The sequence below is a fragment of the Dermacentor andersoni genome, chromosome 3 (genome assembly GCF_023375885.2).
Source record: "Dermacentor andersoni chromosome 3, qqDerAnde1_hic_scaffold, whole genome shotgun sequence".
Taxonomy (NCBI): Eukaryota; Metazoa; Arthropoda; class Arachnida; order Ixodida; family Ixodidae; genus Dermacentor; species Dermacentor andersoni.
Genome location: NC_092816.1, coordinates 232,730,629 through 232,758,112, shown reverse-complemented (window position 1 = coordinate 232,758,112; position 27,484 = coordinate 232,730,629). Strand labels below are relative to the sequence as shown.

The 27,484-nt window shown below is 46.1% G+C and overlaps 1 protein-coding gene across 6 annotated transcripts in view; it reads left to right on the top strand.

Moving 5' to 3' along the window:
• Positions 1 to 27,484, top strand: part of car (vacuolar protein sorting-associated protein 33A) — a 217,046-nt gene that overhangs the window by 116,266 nt on the left and 73,296 nt on the right. For all 6 annotated transcript variants that reach the window (XM_055072631.2, XM_072287439.1, XM_050182950.3 and 3 more), the window contains 2 exons: positions 9,722 to 10,063; positions 19,142 to 19,232. In XM_055072631.2, coding sequence (XP_054928606.2) covers positions 9,722 to 10,063; positions 19,142 to 19,232 — 433 coding nt within the window. The remainder of the gene's footprint in view (positions 1 to 9,721; positions 10,064 to 19,141; positions 19,233 to 27,484) is intronic.

The window sequence follows — 27,484 nt, the reverse complement described above, 5'->3', positions numbered from 1 at the left end:
GTGAACAAATGGCTCCATGCGTGAAAGGAATGTCAGCCACTAAAAAATAGAAATAAATTTAAGTAAAAGCTTTGCACCCAGGGAACCAGTGTAGCACCGTGTGCTGAATCGCTTGCATTTTCAGGTGTTTACTAAGCGCTGCACACATGAGGGGGCACCTGTGGGGGTTGAATGAACTGATGTGGCACGTTTTCGAGTTGGTACTAAACGAATTTTCCTTCCATGGCAAGTCTTCTGCTGAGGCTTTCCAGTGCATCTGAATGAATCAAAAATTATAATTGACTGAAGTCGAATGAACGTGAATCAACTGTACATGTCACTGGCTTTTGTGTAAAATGTAGACAGTCGTACAATAAAACGCCCACTGTAGCAAATGTGGACAGTAAAATCTGACTCTGCATTGTTTGTGGGGCTGCATTGGGGTGGTCAAGCATTCTGTATCCTGTGAGAAAAGCCAGTAGGCAATGTATTGGAGACGTAATTACTTTAGACAATGCAATAAATCATTATTAGGGCACAGTTTGTCATGCCATGGGTTTGAAGTTCGAATCCTTCTATACGTTTATTTTTTTTTTGGCGATGGTGAGCTTGAAGTTCACCTCCTCCAGTGCACTACATCTGCAGGCTTGGAGTGACACCTGACACCGGCAAAAGATGCTGAGAGTGAGCGGTGCTATACTAATCCAGATACAACCAAATTAGGAAAGCCCACAAAGCTTGAACAAGGACACTCCCTCACCAGAGCAGAAATTGGCCTCCCTGGTGCAGTATTCGGCCACACCTCTCCAATGATATCAACAATTAACTCACGGCCCTCAGTCCCCAGCAGCTGTGGAGCACCTGTCCAAGGCAGCAGTCAGACCTGTAATGCAGCAGAGGGCGCTAAGAATCTCTGGGTCTGGACAGGCCGCCAATGGAAACTGACCCTGTCAACCTTTAGTTGCCAAACTCTGTCGAGTGAGGCTAGCATAGCAGTACTGTTCGAGGAACTATCAGACATTGTTTGGGATATCATCGGCCTTAGTGATCGAGGTTAGAAGAACTGGTGAGGCTTATACGTTGCTGTATATCAGCCATGTCCTCTGCTATAGAGGTTTGCCAGATAAGAAGCAATACAGAGTAGGATACTTAATCCTTAAGGACATAGCGGGCAACATTGACGAATTCTACAGCATTAATGAGAGAGTAGCCGTAGTCGTAATCAAACTTTATAACTAGTACAGATTAAAGGTAGTACAAGCCTACGCTCCAACATTCAGCCACGATGATGTGGAAATAGATAAGTTTTATGAAGATGTTGAATTAGCAATGAGAAAAGTGCAAACTCGATGTACATTAGTAATGGAGCCTTCAATGCAAAAGTGGGGAAAAAGCAGGCGGGTGAACAGGCAATTGGCAACTACAGCATCGATTCTAGAAAGGCTAGAGGCGAGGTGCTGGTAGAATTTGCAGAAAGGAATAAGCTGAGAAAAATGAACACCTTTTTCAGGAAGCGTAGCAACAGAAAGTGGACCTGGGAAAGCCTTAATGGTGAAACAAGAAATGATATTGACTTCATACTTTCTGCTGATCCCAGCATAGTGCAGTGATCATAGGTTAGTGAGGACTAGGATTCACCTCAATTCGAAGAGAGAAAGAGTAAAATTGGTCAAGAAGAAACAGGTCAACCTAGAGGCAGTAAGGGTAAAAGCAGACGAATTCAGGCTGGTACTTGCAAACAAACATGCAGCGTTAGAACAGAGAGATGAAGATGGCACAGATGTAATGAATGAAACTGTAACTAGTCTGACTTCAGAGGCAGCAGTTGAAGTGGGAGGCAAGGCAACCAGTAGGCAAGCTCTCCCAAGTAACAAAGGATCTAATGAAGAAAGGACAAAGAATGAAAGTGTCCAAGGCAAGAGAAAAGGTAGAATTTGCAGAACTGTCAAAACTGATTAACAAGGTGGAAGTAAGTGATATTCGAAATTATAACGTGAGAAGAACTGAAGCCGTAAAAAATCGACGCAGCCTCAAATCAGTGAGAAAGAAACTCGGCATAGGACAAACCAAGATGTATGCACTGAAAGATAAGGAGGGTAATATCATCAGCAATCTCAAAGATATAGTAAAAGAAGCGGAAGAATTCTGTTCTGACCTGTACAGTATCCAGAGGAATCAGGATACCTTCATTATAAACAGTAATAAACAGGATATGGAAACTCGTCCTATAACTAGCGATGAGGTCAGAAGGGCCTTGCAAGACATGAAACGGGGAAGAGCAGCAGGGGATGATGGAATAACAGTCGATTTATTTAAAGATTGAGGAATCATAATGCTTGGAAAACTGGCGGCTCTTTATACAAAGTGTCTATCGACTGCAAGGGTCCCAGAAAATTGGAAGAATGCAAACATTGTACTAATCCACAAAAACAGAGACGTTAAAGAATTGAAAAATTATAGGCCCATTAGCTTACTTCCAGTATTATATAAAAATATTTACCAAAATAATCTCCAATAGAATAAGGGCTACATGCCTTTAGTCAACCAAGGGAACAGGCTGGCTTCAAGAAGGGATACAGTACAATGGATCACATCCATGTCATTAATCAGGTTATCGAGAAATCCGCAGAGTACAATAAGCCTCTCTATATGGCCTTCATAGATTACGAAAAGGCACTTGATTCAGTAGAGATACCAACAGTCATAGTGGCATTACGTAATCAAGGAGCGCAGAACGCTTATATAAATACCTTGGAAAATATCTACAGAGGTTCTACAGCTACCTTAATTCTACACAAGAAAAGCAGGAAGATACCTATAAAGAAAGGGATCAGACAGGGAGATGCAATCTCTTAAATGCTATTCAATGCGTGTTTGGTAGAAGTATTCAAGCTATTAAACTGGGAATGCTTAGGAGCAAGGATCGACGGTGAATATCTCAGCAACCTTCGGTTTGCCAATGACATTGTTCAATTCAGCAACAATGCAGACGAGTTAGAACAAATGATCGAGGACCCTAACAGAGAGAGTGTAAGAGTGGAGTTGAAGGTTAATATGCAGAAGACAAAGATCATGATGAATAGCCGGGCAAGATCAAGATCGGCAGTCAGCCTCTAGAGCCTGTGAAGGAGTACATTTACCTAGGTCAATTAATCACAGGCAACCCTGATCATGAGAAGGAAATCCATAGAAGAATAAAAATAAATTGGATCACATACGGCAGACATTGTCAGCTCTGACTGGAAGATTACCATTATCATTAAAAAGGAAGGTGTACAATCAGCATATTTTATGAGTGCTGACATATGGGGCAGAGACTTGGAGAATGACAAAGAAGCTTGAGAACAAGTTAAGGACCGCGCACAGAGCGATGGAATGAAGATTGCTAGGCATAACGTTAAGAGACAGAAAGAGAGCAGTTTGGATCAGAGAGCAAACGGGTATAGACAATATTTTAATTGACAGCAAGAGAAAAAAAATGGAGCTGGGGCAGGTCATGTAATGTGCCGGTTAGGTAAACGTTGGCTCATTAGGGTTACAGAATGGGTACCAAGAGAAGAGAAACACAGTCGAGAATAGCAGAAGAATAGGAGGAGTGATAACATTAGGAAATTCGTGGGCGCTAGTTGGAATCGGTTGGCACAGGACAGGGGTAATCGGAGATTGCAGGGAGTGGTCTTTGTCCTGCAGTCAACATAAAACAGGCTGCTGCTGCTGCTGCTGCTGCTGCTGCTGCTGCTGCCGCCGCCGCCGCCTGTTTTTCATTCCCATTCCATTCCCATTCCATTCCTGGCAAAGGGTGCTTAACTCCATTCCCATTTCATTCCTCCAGATGTTGTCGCCATTCCATTTACATTCTTTTCCGGGGTCGTGAAAATGTGGAGTGATTCCCTAGTCATTCCAGTTCCGGAGTGGTAACTATGCAACACTGACAGATAGCATTACAAGTTGGAACAGTGTGCCGCAAGACGGCGCCAGCTGCTCTGCGTCCGCGTCACCGGCGAGGATTCAGAGGACAGAGGGAAAAAACAAACAAGCAAGAAGCGAACCACACCTGCGCTTCCTTTCTACAATCTCCCTCTCTTCCTCAGCTAGCACATAACTGTGTCGCAGGAGCAGCGGCAGGTGCGCCGCAAAGCTCAAAGCTTTGTCGCTTGAGATGAAGCTGCAAATTTTGCAAGACTCAAAGTGCGAGCTCACATAGTCGATGATTTCGATGATCCTGAAAACCGCGAGCACCACGATCATGAAGGCTAGAACCAGTGGCCATGCCGTTCAACGGAGACGGGGGGCTTTGTGCGCCAAGGCGAAACCCCCCCCCCCATGTGCACAACCAACACGGTGACAGCCGCCAGCTGCTGACATTACCGAACTCTGGGAGTACTTCTGGTGCTTCAATAGAGGAGTTTCCAAGTGCAGATAGCGCTGCCTTGTTCTGTAAAGAATCTCCAACAGGGGGTGATTGTTGTCGTTGGAGACGATGGCATTGCGCTACAAAGGGAGCAACAGCAGCAGCAGCAGTGACAATGAGATTGACAATGACCCATCTTTGACACTGACCCCAATTTTTACGCAATCTACACGCTACGCTACGCTAAATTATAGCCACTAGTGTTTGCACAGCCGCTGGATGCGATTCACACCGTGGTTGTGAACCTGAAACTTCCGGAAAATCAAGTACAGATTTCTGACTATTTCAGCGTGCCTAACGCTTGACAGGCTGCTTAGAGGCATAAATAAACATATTATTTTTTACACCCTACTTTCTACAACGTCAATTTTGTTTTTGGATGTAGACATGTTCGGTAGCTTTCTTTCTTCTTTCAGATTTCGCCAATCGCCGACAGTGCTCACCGCTATCGTTGAGCTTTGAGTGTCACTTGCTTTTACCTAATAGATAGTTAGTTTTGTGATGCACAGTTTTACGACTGTGTTCTTCACCATCACTACAAAGTGAGAACTGTCATTTGCTAGCCTCAGTGACTGGCCATTCCTGTGGGTTTTGTGATAGGTGTATCTTAGGATGCACAATACTTTGTATGATGTATTGAAAATGCAGATAATGATACACATCATGGCATATGTATCATGATAGAGATACAAGATAACCATGGGGTATCTTAAGATAGTATCTAAGCTATATCTACAGTAGAGTGTTGGCAAACAGAAATTGCTTAAATGGAATTGCCACTTAAACGAAGCTACGCCCTTATGTTTGGTCGGCTTTGCATTAAGGGAACGAAAAAAAAAAGTTTGTTAAATGTAACCGCAAATATTACTGTAAATGAAAGTGAGGAGCCAATCTCAGCATCGTTGCGACAGGCATCACTGGTCTTTCCTTTTCACGTTTCCTCGTCAGTTCTCTACATTATTGCCAAGGTGGCTTTTGCTGGCTTTTGTTGGTCTCATGGTTAGTTTGGCTCTACTGGGATTGTGGCTTGCTGTGGTGCCTTTGTGTTGGCAATGCCAGTGGGCTGCGAGTTTGCTTAGCATTTCCTATGGTAGCACAGAAATGCCCACACAAAGAGCTCATCCTAATGATGAAGATAAAAATTATTGATGTCTTAGAGGGTGGTTGCTTTAGTAAAATGACTGTTTCCTGACTAACTGCCTATTTCTTGTCCTTGTAGTTATGTTTTGTGCTGCTGGCTTTAGTTAGTGGTTGCATGCAAGTAGAAACTTGCTTGTAAGACGGGGGCTTCCTAATTTTACCTGCAGCTGTTATCTGCTGTGGACAATGAAGTGTCTGCCCCCTTTCAGAGGAGCATCTTGTGGGCCCTTGAGTCAATCTCTCAGTAAATGGAACTACTGATAAATGCAGTGTAATTCCCTGGTTCCTTCAGGTTTCGTTTAACGAGAGTCTAATATATATTGAATACTTCCCAGCCCTGTTTGCACTACTCGCGCTGCTTACTGAAGTTGATCAAAATTTTAAAGTTGTGGGGAAGTTACAGTACCGAAGAACCGGCACTACACTGCTTGTCCTTTTCCTTCATGCCACACAGTATCACTAGGGCTCTCCGCTCTGGCACACTTAACACTGCATCCGCACAAGATTGTCTTTTCACCAGAAAGAGGTTTCAAGTGTAAAATATTGAAAGCTTCTTGTAAGCTTCTTGAAGTGTCAATTAGGATGCAGGTACAGTCATGGGTGCTGTGATTACATTTCATTCAGGCTGCCAGGATAATGTTCGATTACACGAAGATGTATTGCTAGTAATTGATCTATTGGGAATACAGCCCCGGTGATCTGCATTGAGCTTGTTGAGGTTCAGGTTGCTTATTGTCCATATGTTGTGAAAGTGCAAGGGACAAAATTAAATACAGAAAGAGGTCCTGAAGTGAAGCCACTCTAGTGGGGCCTCTCATACTTTGCGTTTTAAACCAACTGAAAATTGTGAGCAGGTGAATGCAAGCAACGAGTACTAAAACAGCAGTAAAAACAACTCTAAATTCAGTTTCATAATACAATACGAGGGAATGCCATACTCGTGCATTAAAAAACAATTGATCGTGTTTACATAAATAAATATACCAGGATAAACAATAAATACAGCAATTTATCACATGATTTAGTAATTTAGCATTCTAATCATTTGAGAATATTAAAGTAAAACAATTGAACATTATACTCTACAACAGCAACTGACAATAAATAATTAATCATTCGACACTGAAGAAATAAAGAACAGAAAACTACATTTAAATGATGATAAACATGGCATAGTTTGTATATCAGAGGGTATTCCAAAGTTTCAATACCTAAAAAAGCAACAGTGAGAATGTTATAATTTGTTCTTACCTTGGAAAAAAAAATGTTGTGTTTTGGTGCAAATCTTGTCATGTTAGTATTTAGTAACTCTTTATGAATAATCTGAAGTAGGTTGCGATCAGTAACAATTCGATACATGAGATTATTGGTACAATAGTTAAACCCTCTTAGGGTCGATTTGTTCCACCATATGCGACCGCTCAGGGTTGATTTTTTTATTGCAGATTCTAATTCCTTTTCGGGACTTATTTCAAAAAAAATTTACTGTAATTTTTCTAGGGTGACCATAAAGCTAGAAAAAAATATTTTGAGTTGGTATATATGTACTCTTCATTTATGAATAACAACAATAAAAAAGGAAATAGACTTATAAGAATTAAAAATTTGGTGCATTGTTATGCACATAGTTCAAGGCTTTGAAAATGCGCACACAAGAATATTTTGCAAGACTCAAATGTTCCTGCTCTTACACTAATATGTACATCCATAGCGTAATAGAACTGCATAGGTGCGCGCACTCAAGAAAACTGTGTGGTTGTGTGCCCGTAAAGAAAGCACAACGTGTGAAAACTTCTGATAGTCTTCATCTTATCGCCAACCAGAGGCAATTAGTTTTCGCGAGTGTCCAAAAAAAAAAAAGCAGCAGAAACGCATGCACGGCGGCATCCTCCCTATGCGCATCCCTGTGAGCACTAAATGAGTGAGAGGCAGGTGGTCGCCCTTTGAGCTGTTAGTAACAAGATAGCCATCAGTTTTGCAAGCGCAAGAAGCCGAAACCGCCTGCGGAACAAAACCCAAACCGCTGCCCGCCTGCGTGTGCTCCAATGTGCGAGCGGCAGTATATAGACGTGCGGGAGCAAACTAGCTCTAAAACAAACCATGCAACGAAAATCAAGAGAGGGAGGCGCGCGAAAAAAGTTCCCCTGTATTTCCACATAGTGGCAGCACATGACAAAAAAGAAAAAGTTAGAAAATTGGCATGCTTTTTAAACGTAATAACCACCTTATATAACCAACGAATATAACAAATAAACGAATATAACCAACCCTTATATATAGCTTTCATTGATTATGAGAAAGCATTTGATTCTGTCGAAACCTCAGCAGTCATTGAGGCATTACGGAATCAGGGTGTAGACGAGCCATATGTAAAAATACTGAAAAATATCTATAGCGGCTCCACAGCCACCGTAGTCCTCCATAAAGAAAGCAACAAAATCCCAATAAAGAAGGGCGTCAGGCAGGGAGATACGATCTCTCCAATGCTATTCACAGCGTGTTTACAGGAGGTATTCAGAGACCTGGATTGGGAAGAATTGGGGATAAAAATTAATGGAGAATACCTTAGTAACTTGCGATTCGCTGATGATATTGCCTTGCTTAGTAACTCAGGGGACCAATTGCAATGCATGCTCACTGACCTGGAGAGGCAAAGCAGAAGAGTGGGTCTAAAAATTAATCTGCAGAAAACTAAAGTAATGTTTAACAGTCTCGGAAGAGAACAGCAATTTACAATAGGCAGCGAGGCACTGGAAGTCGTAAGGGAATACATCTACTTAGGGCAGGTAGTGACGGCGGATCCGGATCATGAAACGGAAATAATCAGAAGAATAAGAATGGGCTGGGGTGCGTTTGGCAGGCATTCTGAGATCATGAACCGCAGGTTGCCATTATCCCTCAAGAGAAAAGTGTATAATAGCTGTGTCTTACCAGTACTGACCTACGGGGCAGAAACCTGGAGGCTTACGAAAAGAGTTCTACTCAAATTGAGGACGACGCAACGAGCTATGGAAAGAAGAATTATGGGTGTAACGTTAAGGGATAAGAAAAGAGCAGATTGGCTGAGGGAACAAACGCGAGTTAATGACATCTTAGTTGAAATCAAGAAAAAGAAACGGGCATGGGCAGGGTATGTAATGAGGAGGGAAGATAACCGATGGTCATTAAGGGTTACGGACTGGATCCCAAGGGAAGGGAAGCGTAGCAGGGGGCGGCAGAAAGTTAGGTGGGTGGATGAGATTAAGAAGGTTGCAGGGACGGCATGGCCGCAATTAGTACATGACCGGGGTTGTTGAAGTATGGGAGAGGCCTTTGCCCTGCAGTGGGCGTAACCAGGCTGATGATGATGATGATTTTAAACGTACAGATGGCGCCATAAATATACGGCATCGACCATTTTTGGACTTGTTCGCGGCGCCGTATATTTACGTCATGGATCTTTAAAGGGTTAATTAGATCCTCTATAGGTCATATATAAGCTGTTGATACAGTTGTTGTGAGGAGGCACTCACGTGGGCTCCAAGCAATAATGAGGATGGCTTGGTTCTGCATCAGTTGTAGTGATGTGAGATGACAGTGGTAGGATAATCACCAAGAAGTTGTGCAGTAGTTGAGAGGACTCTGAATGAGTGTGAGTAACGTGTGCAGGTGGAAAAGTTTTCTTACTCGAAGGAGGATTGTAATACCATATGAAATACTTATTCTGCGATAGTAAGGTATGTAAATTAACTTTCATTAAGCTTAATGAAAGCTGTCATACTTAATGATTAAGTTTGACAGCTTAATCAATTAAATGTCCCGAGTCCTGACTTTACCTAGATGGGACAGCCAAATGTACGTCTTTTTATTTTTTGCTCAATAACAATGAATAAATCTGAATTCCTTGTTATAGTGCCTGACAGCTTGGTTGCACATTCTTCTTTAGTGTCTCCTGTTGCATTAAAGGCGGTTTCTAGTTCTTTCGCACACCCTAACTGTTCACAGAATTGTATTGTATACAGTATCTGTATTGGTAGCTGTGTAAGCCAGGCTACTACTGCACCTTTCGTGTAGTAAAATGTGACATGATAGGGCAAAAAAAAAAAAATTGTGCAGCATTGTCTGCCCATTCCAACTTCGTCTACTCAAGAGTTGGCACCCTAGTTCAGAGGGTGTACAGCCACAGGCGGTGGCCCTTGACCCCCTCCGCAGCTGGTGGGCGACCTGCTGGTGCGTCTGCGCCGAGAGCAGGTGGGCCGGGAGGCACCCCTCGTGCCCCAGGTGGACACCCTGCTGCTGCTGGACCGACAGGTGGACCTGCTGACGCCCCTGGCCACCCAACTAACATACCAGGGCCTGTTGGATGAGCTGTTTGGGGTGCAGCACAACCTGGTGCGCCTGCCCGAGGCTTCTTCTTCGGAGGGGGCAGGTAGCCGCCAGCAGCTGTGCCTCAACTCGGCTGAGGAGCTGTTTGCTGAGCTGCGTGACCGCAACTTCAATGCCGTTGGACCCCTGCTCAGCCGGGAGGCCAAGAGCCTGACGTCCCAGTATGAGGTTTGTGCACGTCCCCTGGCATAGAATGGGGCAAAAAGACAGGGACACAGAAAGGAGACAGGCATGGTCTTCTGATTTGCTTGCTTACTATCTGCATCTAAATATTGTGGGATTCACAGTACCAGGTTGGTCTTTACAAGGGGGGAGGGCTGTACCATTGACACCAGTGCCCAGTGTCGATCCTCTTTCCATGAGGCACCTTTAGCTGGAAACCTTTCTTGGCCTGCGCCACTCAGACTGCTTGGCCACCGTAGATGTGCACGGGCATAGCGCGTGCAGCCATGTTCAGGAAGGAGAGGCAGTGCTTCACTCTGTCTTTCTGGTGACGCCGTTGGCTCTGTGAATTTTTACTCTTCCCCCAAAGCAGTCACTTTCTGTATCCGCCCCCCCAATCAATGTTCAACACAGTGCTTTAGGTATTGATGAGGCCTGAGTTATAACATTACCAAAGGAATTAGAACTAATTAGAATGTCTTGAGCGGCTAGTTGGTTCATTCTAATCACTGATTGCTAAATGCGCAAAATTGAGAAACAGGACACCACACAAGAGACACATGGGAAGATCGAGTGCAGACTACCAGCTGCTTAGCTGCAATATTGGGCGTCACAAGATACAGCATTACAAGGTAGCCCAAATGCGAAGTCACATACAAAATGAAAGAAAGATAGATATTCTTTCCCGCATCCTCACAGAACTGCATTTGATTACCGTATTTACTCGGAATCTAATGCGCACTTTTTTCCGCTAAAAAGGGTCCAAAAATTGCATGCGCGTTAGGACAGAGTACGACCCTAAATCTGCGTTACCGTATCGCCATCGGCGTTTCAAAATAGTCACTTCGTACGTGCTTCGAGCCAACATTCTTAGACATGCTTCAGTTTCGCAGCTGTGCTCGGGAGGTGGCCGACGTGATAGTCACGTGAGCCAGTGGCTACAGCAACTACAGACACGTGTAGGCCCACAAGCGACTACAGAAACCTGTAAGGGCAATATGATGAATAAAAATGCTTGCAACTTCAAATGCACATGATTCCCGACCCCACAAGTCTCTTCCCAGAGATACGAGGTTGTTCAAAACCATCCTGGGATATTTACCGTTATTGAATGCATACAGAATTTAACATTTATTTGTCATACGCTTGAGTGAATCCTGCTTGTGGCAATTTATTCTGGAACGTCCCAGTCAGGATGGGGAAACTGTCTGTGAATGCCTGCATTTGTGTGTCGTTTGTAATAGCTGACATGACTTATCAAGTTTTATATGATCGTGTGCATGCACTTGACAAAAGATAAAATGAAGAAGGAATGATAAGACGACCCGGCATGGGCACGTGACCTGCCAGAAAATCACTTTGAAGAAAGGTTGCTCAAGCAAATAAAATCTGTCACGATGTTCGTTGTCGATTTTGCTCGTAGAAAATAAAATGTTTGACCTATGAATGTTCGCATGTCGAATCAATTCTTGTCCCTTAGTGCTGATTACATTGAATGCACACCTTTTTTTATATACGTGAGTGATAAGTAAAAATTGCATGCACAAATTAGGTTTATTATGCGTGGAACAGATGGCAGGCAGAGAAATTCACCGAGTTCATTCAGTTTCCAGATCGAAGGAGTTTTGTTTGTCACTGAAAGTATTCAGGAAACTTCGCTGGAGTTGACTAAGTATGCATAAATATAGCCCCAAATTTCAAGTTGGCCCACCCCTACTATAGGCTTCCCCATTCATTTTCTATGCAGTTCTATGTATTCCTATGGGTATGTATAAATCTGATCGTATGGGCTTTCTTCTTGATAATTTCTTTTTCTCAATTTTTCATTATCACTTGTAAAGCTGCCGATCATGTACATTTACACTACTATAATGATTAAATGTGTTAACTTCGCAAAGGCGTAAGGCATTACACTTCTCGTGGGACAGACAGATTTTGCCTGAGTACTCGCCAAGGAGTGCTTATGCATTAAAACAATGCGAGGCGGTTAGCTTACCAGGAGAGCAGTAGCATTTGGTGCATCTTACTTTGTCTAGCTGTGCGCAATACATTCTTAATACTGCTGATTATATTAACAGGCACTCATATTTATTAGATGTTCTGAATCGCTGCCAGAAAAAGAAACACTGACTAGGCCAGTGTGGTGCTTCTAACTAAAGAAAGTTGGTTGGAAAGCAGAATCGTCACACTGATTGCTCATTTGCGCAGTACAGGCTCAGCATCGAGGCACCAGCTAGATGTGTATTTCGAGTTCGTTACAGGGCAAACTTTTTTTTTTCGCTAACCTTGGCATAAAAATCTGAGCGAGCAGCTAAACTGCATTCACTAACGAGCAAGCGGTACAGGTTAGGTGGAGCAAGTAATGCATCGCAGCAATCATAGTAGACGAAGCACCGTGCATGAAGAGAGACGCGACTGACACAGACATGACACAGATACACAGACACAGTGAAGTCCCTGTTACTTCAGCACAGCAGGTTTGTCACAAAACTCAGAATGTGTATATTTATCGACAGACAAGCGACCCAGGCCAGTCAGTGAAAATGACGCATCGCAGCAGGAGCACACGACGCACGGCGTGTGACGAAAGACGAGGCCGCAGAGCTGGTAGTTCCAGTGACATCCACTGAAACTACCAGTGGGCTCACATAGGAAGCTGGGAAACTGAAGTAGTCTAAGAACGTTGCTTCGAGCTGCCGTAGTTTCCTCCATGTGCTATAGTATGTGTGCTTAGGCAATGCTTCCTGTGGCTTAGGTTAGTGCACCGTCCGTCTTCCCGGTCTTCCAGTTTTCTGCGTTTGCTCTATTAGCATGGAAGTGCCGACTGCAAAGACATGTCCAGTTCATCATGATGCTGCAATTAAAAGGAAAGCGATCACATGTGCGGAGACGGACAGAAATCGGGACGCATCACGGGCGTTCGGAGTTGCTGAAACTTGTGCACGAGACTGGCGCAAACAGGAGAGGCGTTCTACAGCGGTGGCTGCTACACACGGCGCAGCCACGCGGCCCCTATCCTGAAAGCAATCTGGGACGGAGACAAGAGTCTACACATCTAGGTGCCCACTGCTGTGTTCTCGTCGCTTAGTTCGTGTTGAAGCGAGAGGCCGCACAAAGGTCAATTCCCGTGTTCCTGCTACAGCACTTCCTCACTCCAGCATTTTGACAGCAGAGTTTTCGTGGTCACTGAGTGAGATGTGTTCATGTTTGCTTTGCTTGTGTGCATGTGACACCATGCTTGTTAATTTAGTTAATAAGCGACTGTTTAAAAGCTTATATGGCCGATAAAACTACTATCTTTACTTTTCATTTAGCTGTCTAGTAAGTTGTTATCGTAATCGATGCTTCGCCTTTCGGGCAAAACTGCAACTTTTTTTTTTATTTATTGCTACTTGAGTGCGTTGGGAGTAAATCTTTGTGTTTTTACAAATGAGAGAAAGTATGAAAGAATGAGGTGTGCAGTACTGTAAAGGACTTTTCTTTTTTTTTTAGGTCACGGCAAATAGGTACGCTTTAAGGGCGCATTAGGATCAAGTAAATACGGCAATCAGAAAAGAAATTTCTGCATTGAACAATGATATAGATGTGTCACTTACACAGGCGCGACCTCTTCTTTTGATAAGAAACACTTCCCAAATCTCTGGGGCACGTGCTTTCTTGCTTCTTCCTAGTATCTTCGTAAGATGAAATGGCGCCCCACAGGTGCAGGCAATGCAATGCGCGGGCAAATTGACCATTTCATTACATTTGATAGTCGGCTGATGCTCTCATGCCTGATCGTTTTGCAGCATCCAGTCTGCCCGACATAGAATTTTCCACAAGTTAGTGGAGTCTGCATAGTTTGTGCACTGAGGTGGGATACGTTGAAAGGATGAGCTGGGACTGCTGCCTGAATGCGGATTCACAGGACTGGACGTGTAGCAGATGCAGGAAGGGTCCCCTTGGAGGGCAGCAGTGCGCTGCCAATCACACAGTCTCTGGCTGCAGTTGAAGTTCCCGCCGTGGTTGTCGATGGCTCACACTCCCAGGATTAGATCTGGTATATTTAAACAGAACAGCGCGTATTTTGGCCGGCGCACACACGGAAATACCTAGTGGATGGCCGGTGTGGTAACTTAATTAATGGTGGAGCACTGCATACATAATGTGGCAGATGTGGGTTCAGATCCCACCTCCGCACTTTCATTTCACTTTTCCTCACTATTCTTACATTTCAAATAAATGTGACAGCTAATCTTCCTTTTGCTTTTTTAGCTTCATTGTCTGCTACATACAGCTTTAACTAAAAAGAAACACAGCCCCGTTTGTTCACCGAGTGAGATAATGTCATTTTCAGCTAAGAAACACACCTTAAGTCTGGTTCTTTTGTATTTCCTACATAGTCTCTATTCTGTTGACCTCCCCCTTTCCCTTCCCCGCTTTCAATAAAGTTTACCACCACCATTCTGTTGACCAGCTTCTATTTATTCCTGAGCCGTAGAAGAGCAGCAAATTGCATCCATTCGTGTTCAGTTGATACAAAGAGCCAGAGAAAGTGCACCAGGATTCTGTGTTCAGAGTACACTTCAGGAGTGTAGAAACTCCACAGCGGGTTTCCAGCGTCAAGTAACAGCCAACAATATAAGGCATCCTTCTGCACAGGCTGCTGCCGTCCGAACAAAAATACTGGATTTACCATTATTCACAAGTTGACAGGCTTTTGGCCCTCCAGCTCTCCCTTCGGTCTGGCTACAGGTTATCTTATGCTCGAGTTCCGAGTGACTTGGCAAAACATCTTCACATTTTGTCCACTGGAATGCAAAAATGGCTCAGTGATCACCTTTTCTTGGTCATTCACTGCTTGCAGAAAGACAACACAAAGGCCTCTTTAAAAAGGCCACACACTCATGCTCTTTCCCAACCAATCTCGATCACAGCAGTTACCACTAGATATTACAGGTGTTGTGTACACCTGTAAGGTGTACGCAGTGGTGGCGTAGAGGTATAGCATTCGCCTTGCGTGCAAGAGGACCGTAGTTCGAATCCCGGTGCCACGCAATTTGCCAACGGATTAAAAAAAAATAAATCGGCGTGTGATAAAATTGCACAAACAGGCATGTAGTGCGGCCTGATCCCGGTGACCAGAACCGGTAACGCACTCCCTCACCAGAGCAGGATTGGCCACCCTGGTACAGTACTTGGCCACAACCTCCCATATGAACACAACAATCAAACCCCGGCCCTCAGTCCCCAGCAGCTGCGAAGCAACTGACCATAGCGGCGGTCAGACCTGCGACGCAGCAGAGGGTGCTAAGAATCCCTGGATCCAGACAGGCCGCCATCGGAATCTGAACCTGGCAACGTTTAACGCTAGAACGTTATCTAGTGAGGGGAGTCTAGCAGTGCTATTGGAGGAATTAGAGGGCAGTAAATCGGATATAATAGGGCTCAGTGAAGTTAGGAGGACCAATGAAGCATATACATTGCTAAAAAGCGGGCACGTCTTGTGCTACCGGGGCTTAGCGGAGAGGCGAGAACTAGGAGTCGGATTCCTGATTAACAAGAATATAGCTGGTAACGTACAGGAATTCTATAGCATTAACGAGAGGGTGGCCGGTCTTGTTGTGACAATTAATAAGAGGTACAAATTGAAGGTCGTACAGGTCTACGCCCCTACATCCAGTCATGATGACCAGGAAGTCGAAAGCTTCTATGAAGACGTGGAATCGGCGATGGGTAAGGTCAAAACAAAATACACTGTACTGATGGGCAACTTCAATGCCAAGGTAGGCAAGAAGCAGGCTGGGAGAAAAGGCAGTGGGGGAATATGGCATAGGCACTAGGAATAGCAGGAGAGAGTTATTAGTAGACTTTGCAGAACAGAATAAGATGCGGATAATGAATACCTTCTTACGCAAGCGGGATAGCCGAAAGTGGACATGGAGGAGCCCGAATGGCGAGACTAGAAATGAAATAGACTTTATACTCTGCGCTAGCCCTGGTATCACACAAGATGTGGACGTACTCGGCAAGGTGCGCTGCAGTGATCATAGGATGGTAAGAACTCGAATTAGCCTAGACTTAAGGAGGGAGCGGAAGAAACTGGTACATAAGAAGCCGATCAATGAGTTAGCGGTAAGAGGGAAAATAGAGGAATTCCGGATCAAGCTACAGAACAGGTACTCGGCTTTAACTCGGGAAGAGGACCTTAGTGTTGAAGCAATGAACAAAAATCTTATGGGCATCATTAAAGAGTGTGCAATAGAAGTCTGTGGTAACTCCGTTAGGATACCAGTAAGCTATCGCAGGAGACGAAAGATCTGATCAAGAAACGCCAATGTATGAAAGCCTCTAACCCTACAGCTAGAATAGAACTGGCAGAACTTTCGAAGTTAATGAACAAGCGTAAGACAGCTGACATAAGGAAGTATAATATGGATAGAATTGAACATGCTCTCAGGAACGGAGGAAGCCTAAAAACAGTGAAGAAGAAACTAGGAATAGGCAAGAATCAGATGTATGCGTTAAGAGACAAAGGCGGCAATATCATTACTAATGTGGATGAGATCGTTCAAGTGGCTGAGGAGTTCTATTGAAAATTTATATATTACCAGTGGCACCCACGGCGATAATGGAAGAGAGAATAGTCTAGAGGAATTTGAAATCCCACAAGTAACGCCGGAAGAAGTAAAGAAAGCCTTGGGAGCTATGCAAAGGGGGAAGGCAGCTGGGGAGGATCAGGTAACAGCAGATTTGTTGAAGGATGGTGGGCAGATTGTTCTAGAAAAACTGGCCACCCTGTATACGCTATGCCTCATGGCTTCGAGCATACCGGAATCTTGCAAGAACGCTAACATAATCCTAATCCATAAGAAAGGGGACGCCAAAGACTTGAAAAATTATAGACCGATCAGCTTACTGTCCGTTGCCTACAAAGTATTTACTAAGGTAATTGCAAATAGAATCAGGAACACCTTAGACTTCTGTCAACGAAAGGACCAGGTAGGATTCCATAAATGCTACTCAACAATAGACCACATTCACACTATCAATCAGGTGATAGAGAAATGTGCGGAATATCACCAACCCTTGAAGTAGTAGTTCTGCGGAAACCCGCAAGGTGGAGAGAAGTAAGGAATAAAGGGAAAATCAGACATCCACCCGTTCGTAGCTATTGCTACAAGGGAAACCCATATGGGTTCCTCGAAAGAAAAGCCTAATAGTGAGGCTTTTCTATGAGGCTCTATGAGACTTTTCTTTCGAGGAACCCGTATGGGTTTCCTTTGTAGCAATTGCTACGAATGGGTGGATGTCTGATTTTCCCTTTATTCATAACCAACCCTTATATATAGCTTCCATTGATTACAAGAAAGCGTTTGATTCAGTCGAAACCTCAGCAGTCATGGAGGCATTGCGGAATCAGGGTGTAGACGAGCCGTATGTAAAAATACTGAAAGATATCTATAGCGGCTCCACAGCCCCCGTAGTCCTCTATAAAGAAAGCAACAAAATCCCAATAAAGAAAGGCGTCAGGCAGGGAGATACGATCTCTCCAATGCTATTCACAGCGTGTTTACAGGAGGTATTCAGAGACCTGGATTGGGAAGAATTGGAGATAAGAGTTAATGGAGAATACCTTAGTAACTTGCAAATCACTGATGATATTGCCTTGCTTAGTAACTCAGGGGACCAACTGCAATGCATGCTCACTGACCTGGAGAGGCAAAGCCGAAGGGTGGGTCTAAAAATTAATCTGCAGAAAACTAAAGTAATGTTTAACAGTCTCGGAAGAGAACAGCAATTTACAATAGGCAGCGAGGCACTGGAAGTGGTAAGGGAATACATCTGTTTAGGACAGGTAGTGACTGCGGATCCGGATTATGAGACGGAAATAATCAGAAGAATAAGAGTGGGCTGGGGTGCGTTTGGCAGGCATTCTCAGATCATGGAGAGCAGGTTGCCATTATCCCTCAAGAGAATAGTGTGTAACAGCTGTGTCTTACCGGTACTCATGTATGGGGCAGAAACCTGGAGGCTTACGAAAAGGGTTCTGCTGAAATTGAGGACGACGCAACGAGCTATGGAAAGAAGAATGATGGGTGAAACGTTAAGGGATAAGAAAAGAGCAGATTGGGTGAGGGAACAAATGCGGGTAAATTACATCTTAGTTGAAATCAAGAAAAAGAAATGGGCATGGGCAGGACATGTAATGAGGAGGGAAGATAACCGATGGTCATTAAGGGTTATGGACTGGATTCCAAGGGAACGGAGGCATAGCAGAGGGCGGCAGAAAGTTAGGTGGGCGGATGAGATTAGGAAGTTTGCAGGGACAACATGGCCACAATTAGTACATGACCGGGATAGTTGGAGAAGTATGGGAAAGGCCTTTGCCCTGCAGTGGGCGTAACCAGGCTGATGATGATGATGATGATGATGATTACAGGTGTAGTCCAGAGCTGCTTTTGAGATTCCAGTTGGACATTTCTATAGCTTACTTAAGCCTCATAACTAAAAGCATTTAATGACAGTGTAATAGAAACTTATCAACTGTTGTTCCTGCAAATTTCATCATCACAGCTATTTCAACAATGGCTCACATCATACCAGCTCAAGGTTCTGCAGATTTGTTCATGTTCCCTCAGTGTGGCATGTTAAAAATAGTATTCCCACCATGTGCCTTAATGGTGCTTTTCCCTAAGAGCAAACGCTTGCTTTAAGGACTCTGTAACAGAGTAGCTTTGTGAGGTGAATTAGTCACTTTACAAAGTCACAAAAGTTACGCACACAGTGAAAGTCGCGATAACATCTTTAACATCACTTATCTACTTTTTGTGTACTATCTTCAGCAAACACATCAGAAGAATTATTTGCAGATTACGTAATGTTGCTTCTTTATTTGTAAATGTCATGGGAAGTCCGTGAAATTTTGTAGAGCTGAGCTGCATAATTTTATTACTTTTGCACGCCTAATGGTCTCCACCTTGCATCTTCTCTTCTCCTTTCAACACATTTAGAGATGCATTGCTATCACATACTGTTGCTTATCCTTGCTTCATACTCCTCTAACTGTCTCCGTGTGTGTGGCCCCTCAATTTCACATTGCAGGTACGTCATGACGCCAAAACCATTGGGGAGATCAAGCAGTTTGTGGACCGGCTACCCAGTATGCAGCTCAAGCGCAAGTCCCTTGCCAACCGTCAGTCACACTTCTTGCTCCTGTTTGTCCACAACTAGCACTGCACTGCACTGTCTGCTTAGTTGGACAGTAAAGGTGAACAAGAAATCAAGCTCAAGTGATAGACTACTGCTCCTAAATTTTCAGAGTGTCAATTTTATCAAACACAGCTCTTGTAAGCAAGAAAAAAAAAATGTCAGTGGAATGATAAATTGGCGCCATTGCTGCCTCAACACACAACCAACTTTCAGCAAGGTTGAGTTTCTCATAAATCTAGTCTGAGCAATTCTAGATTTTCATACCATCTGTCAGTGCTATTTGCAAGTTGTGGTGCCTTCTCTGCACGGCTCAGCTGAGGATGGAACATGACCTCTGAGATGCACAGTGCAGTGCAGAATTCCTGTGCTGCTATGGCATGTCGATGATGTGTTACCACCCATTCTTTTTGGCTAGTCTGCTGTCTCCAGTCATGTTTATCTCACTGCCTAAATTATATCTTCGTGCAGAACTGACACATAGAAATAATCTATTGGTTTGTGCTACGGTTTGGTGGATGACAATTTTTCCTTTCATGAACCTACTGCTGCCTTGTAGGCTTCCGTAGAATTGATTTGCCTTAGCTAGGAGCCTAGCGGCTGTTTTCCAATGCTCGCTGTAGACAGTTCAATGGGCAGCTAAGTGGACTGCACCCATCTCAACTTTTATTCCAATTATTAAAAAGCCAGCAAAAGAGAGCATGCAAAGATAGCATCAAAACCAAAAACAATGCAGGCTACTTTGCTGTCCAAACAAGATGGTGGCTGAGGAGAAGACTTGGAAGCTCGACGGGAATGTCTTCTGCTTACAGAAAAACATAGTTAAGCTTTCTTGTATGCTCAATGTAAGCTGCGTTATGTCTTTCATAGGTTTGCACACGCAAAGTTCTAAAATACAGTGGTGATATGTGCTTTTCATAGCTTTTTCTTGTTGATGCAAGGTGGCATCATGTCACAGAGACGGTCTGCTAGACAGTTTTATATTTGTTCTTTTACTTTGGCTCAAAGCTTTCTTAGCTGCCAACATAGAACTTAGCTGCCAACATGGGTTCACACACGTAAAGTTGTAAAATACAGTGGTAATACAGTCTACACTCATTACAACGGACCCGCATGCAACAAACTTTCGGATGTAATGGACCATATTTCAGCCTTAATTTGTTCTACCTATTTTACTAATGCAGTGAAGTTTGCTTTTAACGAACCGCGCTACGACGGACTATCGGCTGCAGTGGACAAAATTGGCGGCAATTTTTTTCAAAACTGGTGCATAAAACGGACTTTTGCTGTATCGACACAGGCTGGCAACTGACTTGCGACAGTCAGGCCAACGATTGTGGCTCAATATCACTCATGCAGGGGAGGAAGGCAGGGCAGAAACGTGCCGTCTTCTTTCGCGTGCCAGGCACGAGGGGGGGGGGGGGGGGGTAAGAGAGAGGGGTTGTACTCCGGCGGCTGCTGCTTACGGCATGGGCGCTGTATCTCGAAAGTGATATGCAATGTGAACGAGGTGCACCCAGTGCTGGTAGCTTTGTATGCACTGTGCTTTTGACATTTAGTTTGCATTGAAGCTAGAGGCAGCACGAGGGGCGATTTGCTCGCTGCTGCTGCCGTGCTTATCTTGCTTAATTTGCTGTCGTAATCGATGCTTCACCTTGCAGGCGAAACTGCTACTTTTTTTGTTTCTTTTTTACTTTGGGGGATCGTCTCTCATTGTTTGCAAAAAAGTTGTTAGACATTGCGACGAAAGCTTCGGAAGTGAGGCGTTCCGGATATTATAGACTTCGAATAAAACAGAAATTTTTCCTTGGATTACCAGGGTCCGTTGTAACGAGAGTTCACTGTATGTGCTTTTCTTAGCATTTTCTTGTTGACACAGGGTGGCACCCTGTCACAGAGGTGGTCTGCCAGACGGTTCCAAATTTGTTTTTTATACTTGGGGTCAAAGCTGTATTCTTAGCAGCTAACATAGGCAGTCTCCAATGCTGGCCATAATTGTAACACTCCCAATTTATCTTTCTAACTGCATTTAATGTTTGCCTTTATAATTGTCGCTACAGCCAACAGAGACTTCAACATGAAATTGGAAAAATTACGAACTGTCGCAAAATGAAAGAAAAGTGTCGAAAAAGTGCTGTCTTTGTGTGTATGCAGAGCATGAAGATGGTGGTATGGCAGCACTAAGGCGTTATTTGCAGCTGTGCTTGGGTCACTATTCTATTTTTGACTTTCACCAGGCTTTCTTGATCTCTGTGCCCAAGTTTAAAGTCTACTGTCTACTGTGAGCATCACATTTACACTGCATTAAGAATATGTGCTCCTGTTATTTATGAATGTGCTTTTTGTTGTGCTACACATCTTCGTGACCATTGTCAGTAAAAATGAGCACCTGCCAGAAAGAATTCTCTGGCAGCTGTTTGTCTTTACTGACAGTGTTTGTTCCTTGCCAAAGTGTGTTTTGCGGACGACCCCCCTAAGAGAATTGTTCTTCAAGACAGTGTTGTTCTCGGGGGTGTTGGGGAGGCGCCACCTGCTGGCATAGTGACTGGCCGCACTGTGTATGGGCTCCGCATTTCGAACCATCAACGAGCGATTCCCCTGCCTTATTACCACTGAAAATACCATCAAACGACGCAGCTCAGCGAGCGGCATCAATCGAGCCCAATTTCTCTAAGATCTGGTGAGATCCTCACATTTTATTGGCTTTGGAAGTTCTGGACCACCGACGCCGCCGCGCTGAGTCTTACCAGCGTTCACCTCGCCAGCCTAGACGCGGGCGCACGTCCTTTCCCACGCCAATTTACTCCGCTCAGATGGAGACCGACGACATCCAGTCAGGCCGAGGACGACACCAACTGGTTTCTCGTGGCTCGGAAAAAGAAACGCTTAGCAGAAGCTACTGCGAACCTGCCGCCTCCTCCGACACCCGAAGCACCGCGCAAGACGAACGCGCGACTCCCACCACTGCCTGTCGATGACTACAAGATTGTGTTTCGCCCGAGAGACGGCCTGAACCTCGGTGTGTGGCCTCATACTTCTGTTGCCCGAGCCATCGGCATAGCAGCGGGGCTGCACAGCGCCGTGCTCAACGAGCTCATCATTTCCATCCGCACTGAGCAAAATCTTGCGGTGCTCAGCACACCGGACGAGAACCTCGCGGCACGGCTGCAGAAAGTTCGATTAATCTCCTGGGCCTCACTCAACACGCCGTCCAAGCGTACGTAGCCACCCCAGACAACTCCTGCAAGGGTGTAGTCTCAGGCCTTGAGCCCAACACCACTACGACGACGCTGCTAGAAAACCTCCGCTGCTCAGAAGCCCCTGTCTTACACGCTCGCATGATGGGACCTACGAATACGGCCCTGATCACATTCTCCGCCACCCACATACCCCGCTATGTCCGTATGTACGGAGCAGAACTCCGCTGTCACGTATACCGATCGCGCCAACAGGTGTGTAGCTCGTGCTTGTCGATGGGCCATCGGGCGGATGTCTGTCCCACGCCCGACAAACGCTGTTGCCCCGCGTGTGGCATCTCAAACCCACCGAAGGAACATGAGTGCACACCTAAATGTGTTCACTGCAACGGCGCTCATCCCGCTACTGACCCTCGCTGTCCATCGCGTCAACTGCCGCAACACAACAAATCGCGCGTGCTTCGCGAAAAAAACAAACATAAGGACGAGCGCCCCCCGCCCGGATCAGCGCAAGGCCAGCCTGGGGCGACGACTCAGTAGAGCGTTCAGCAAAATATGACCCAAGCAGCAACGACACCGGGGAGCTCGGCGGAGAACCCCTGGTCTAGAGGACGCAGCCGCAGTCGCGGATCACCCGGGGATCGCCGCCAAACTGACCGGAGTCGCTCCAAGGGCCACTCCAAGGGCCGGACTCCCAGTACCAGCCGTTCGAGGGACCGTGATGGCCATAAAGGAAATGGAGCTGCAAAGAAGGAGCAAGTGGTAAGCTGGGCAGCGCAGTTCCCACCTCTATCCCCCTCTCCACATCTCCACACCCCTTCAGTCACAAAACACATTAAGCCCAAACCCACACCGCAAACCATGATGACCGACAATGAGCCGCATCTTAATGACTGCACAAACCTCTCGCACCGACTACTGTACACAACAGGCACTGAACGACATGGCCGTCTCTCTAAAAACAGAATTGGTTGCCATAATGCAGGCAGAAATGCAAAAAATGAAGGAGCTCATTATGGCTGAAGTCACAGCGCCACTTCAACAGCTAATACAACAGGCCCTGCAACCTGCTGTCCAGCAGATAGTGGCCGATATTAAACAACAAATAGCGGCTGCACTTGGCCAACTTTCGATCCCTCCGCCTTCATCCAAACGCTCCCTGTCCCCTTCACGTGAAACACAAAGATCACATCCTTACCTTCGTCCTGCCCGATTACCGTCACCGGACCGAAAACCCGCCTCACTGGGCCCGGAACACTCACGTCCCGGCACCTCCCAGGCCGATGAGCCGCCACCCGGACAGCCCCCGTTATAAAACACACAAATAATACTTGATCATGGCCAGAAAGCGTAAAGGGACACGCGCTACCCCCCCAACCCCTAAGCGTGTGGCAATGGAATTGCAGGGGCTACCGCCGTAAACGCGGATCCCTTACGCAATTCATCGCCACACAGCCCCATCCCCCCGATGTAATAGCGTAGCAGGAAGTGCATTGTACTCCTACGCTTCCTGGCTACAACACATACACAGACACAATAAATAGCAACACACCACACCTCACAGCCACATTAGTGTCCAAACATTTGACCGTTATCGAACACACCCTCGAAACCTCACCCATACCTCAAGTACTTCTCGATTTGGTCCCGTGCTCTCGCTCCCATAACAGCCTGTTTGTGCTTAATATCTACAGTGCACCTAATGCGAGGAAGCATAAGTTCGGACATCTTTTTGCACATATATGCGAGGTGGCTAAACAGATGGTCATTGTAGGCGACTTCAATGCCCCGCACCCGGCCTGGGGTTACCAAACAGAAACACCGAAAGGACTCCGGCTTGCTCAAGTTCTTGCGTTCCATTGCATGACTCTGCTGACAGAACCAGATCAACCAACACGATTAGGCAACAGCGTAAGCAGAGACACGTGCCCTGACCTCACGATGGTCAGAGGGGTAGGTCAACACTCTTGGAGCAATCTCGTGGAGAACTTGGGCAGCGATCATTACATTCTAGCTACTGAACTGCAGGTACAACCAACACGCACTCCTGAACATACTGTTAAGCTAATAAATTGGGATAAATTTAGGCATAACCGGTCCTCCCTAGCTCCTCAGGACACCCTCTCCCTTCAGGAGTGGATCAAACAACTTCAAGCTGATCTAAAAAGTTCAACTGAACACATCACTGCGACAACAGAGACACCCGATGTGGATCTCCATTTGCTCCATCTCTGGGAGGCCCGTAGAGGCCTGACCCGGCGTTGGCGGCGGCAAAAACATAATCGGAAACTTCGTCTGCATATCGCCCGCCTAACTACGGAGGCAGATGACTACGCGAGCACCCTCACTAATAACAATTGGCATAGCCTTTGCGATCGCCTCAGTGGCACGCTAAGCACACCTCGGACCCGGTCGCTACTCCGCGCATTATTAAACCCTACGCAAACCAAAATACACTCTAGCAACAGAGTCCGCACCATCCTCCACAAATCAGGCCTCGATGACACTACTCTACTTCACACTCTACAGCAACGCTACATTGCTACAGGCACCTGCCCTACCTACAGAGACTACCCACACATAGACGCCACCTCCCTAGACACCGATATTACAGAAGCCAAGGTTAGGGCGGCCTTACAGGGCATTAGGCGCAACACTGCACCCGGGGCTGATGGGATTCAATACACAGTCCTACGCAACCTAGATGATGGGGCCACTAAAGACTTAACTGCATTCTACAATGACCACTGGAGGATGGCACGCTTCCACAGGAATGGCGCCATGCGGACATCACACTAATTCCTAAGCAAGGCAAGCCACTGTCCCTCCAGAATCTCCGACCTATATCCTTAACTTCGTGTGTAGGTAAACTCTTCGAGCGTGTTGTACTTTCGCGGCTACAACCCTTTCTCGAAGACAGCCAATTCTTTCCGGATACACTTTTCGGCTACCGCCCTAACCTCTCTACGCAGGACATTTTGCTGCAGCTTAAGGAGGACGTTGTGCATGGCCCCACTGCGGCACAAGCCAGAGCTTTTCTGGCCCTGCACCTCAAGGGGGCTTTTGACATCTCCCATGACCTAATCCTCGACAATTTGGCTTCTTCCCAATGCGGCACACGTACCTATAACTACGTCAGAGCTTTCCTGTGGGACCGCGCAGCCACTATTGGCATAGGAGAGCTCCGGTCGGACGTCATTGCACTCACAGGTAGAGGAACACCACAGGGCTCGATCCTATCGCCAACCCTCTTCAACGTGGCTATGGCTAAGCTGCCCCCCTTACTCAACCAGATACCTACCATCCGGCACGCTCTCTATGCCGACGACGTTACTATCTGGGCAACACAGGGATCCGACGGGGCCATCCAGGATGCTCTCCAGGAAGCTGTACGTGTCATGCAAAACTATGCAGCCACGGGAGGCCTTTCCTGTGCTGCCGAAAAGTCCGAACTGCTCCTCGTGCACAGACGGTGCCGCAGAACCGACAAATCCCCTAATATCTCCCTGTTTTTACACGGCAGCCCCATCCCTCAGGTAGATAGACTCCGTATCTTGGGCCTCCACATTCAGTCTGATGGCAAAGCCTCGCACACTATGCACCTTTTGGGTCAGCAGATAGCACAAGTCACACATATGATAAACCGCATTACTAATCGTAGAAGAGGCCTTCGCGAGAAAGACGTCCTCCACATAGTACAGGCTCTGATAATCAGCCGGCTCACATATCACCTCCCCTATTGCAATCTCACCCTCACTCAAACTCAGAAGATGGACGCCCTTCTGCGGAAGGCAGTGAAAGCGGCTCTTGGGCTGCCTCCACATGCTTCCACAAAACGGCTTCTTCAGCTTGGTATCCACAACACCGTAGGCGAGCTTTTGGAGGCTCATCGCAATGGTCAGCTCCAACGTCTCAGACGCAGCCATCAGGGCTGCGCTACACTCTCTCGCCTTGGCTACCCTGTCCTTGAGACACCCACACACGTCCCACAATATCGCCTCGCTCCTGCTCTACGCGCTAGCATACAAGTAGCTCCGATTCCCCGTAATATGCATCCCGAATGACACGCCGGCCGTAGACGCGCCCGAACTCAGGCCCTGGCACGCATTTTTGGAGACCGCACCACAATTATATCGGTTTTGTACACTGACGCGGCCTGCTACCCAGGGAGGCGGGCCATGTGTTTAGCTGTAACTGACAATACAGACGCGCTTAGGGTGTGTGCCACAGTTCTAACAATGCACAGCTGCTCAGCAGAGGAAGGGGCAATAGCCCTGGCCATTGTCTACGCCTCGACCCTTTCCGCACAAGACACCCCCATCACCATAGTGACAGATTCGCAGGCTGCCTGCCGGGCCTTCGCGCAAGGACTCGTGACTGCACACACACATCGAACTCTCTCCTTTGTCCCCCCTCCCACGTTACACAGGGTGCGTATCGTCTGGACTCCTGGACACGCCTCTCTCCATGGTAATGAACGCGTTAATGCGGTAGCCCGAGGTCTGACTGGCCGGGCACCATCGGAAGAGCTGTCCAACCCAGACGACGCACCACCAGAGCCTCTACAGTACACCGAGACGCTTGAGTACTATCGACAAAGTCGCCGTAACTATCCCCCTCCTCATCCTTCTCTTAATAGGGCAGATGCTGCTGTCTGGTGGCAACTGCAGACCAATTCCTTTCCTTGTCTCCACATGCTACATATCTTTCATCCCACCCTGTACCTTTCCTATTGTCCCCACTGTGGAGCCAAACGCACGGTGTATCACTCCATATGGGAATGCCCTTACCCTTCAGGTGTTCCTCCTATACCCAACCCTACCCTTTCCTTTTGGGAGTCTGCGCTGCTCAGCACAAGCCAGCAGGAACAGTCGCGAAGTCGCGCATGGCAATGGAGCCCTGGACTGAGGGCCCCACTCATCGAGGAACTTTTCTACTTGCTTTGCGAAATAAATGTTTATTCTCTCTCTCTCTCTCGGGGGTGTTGGTGTGAAAGAAGAGTGTTTGGATGCTGTCAGAGAAATCTTGAATAACACTCACT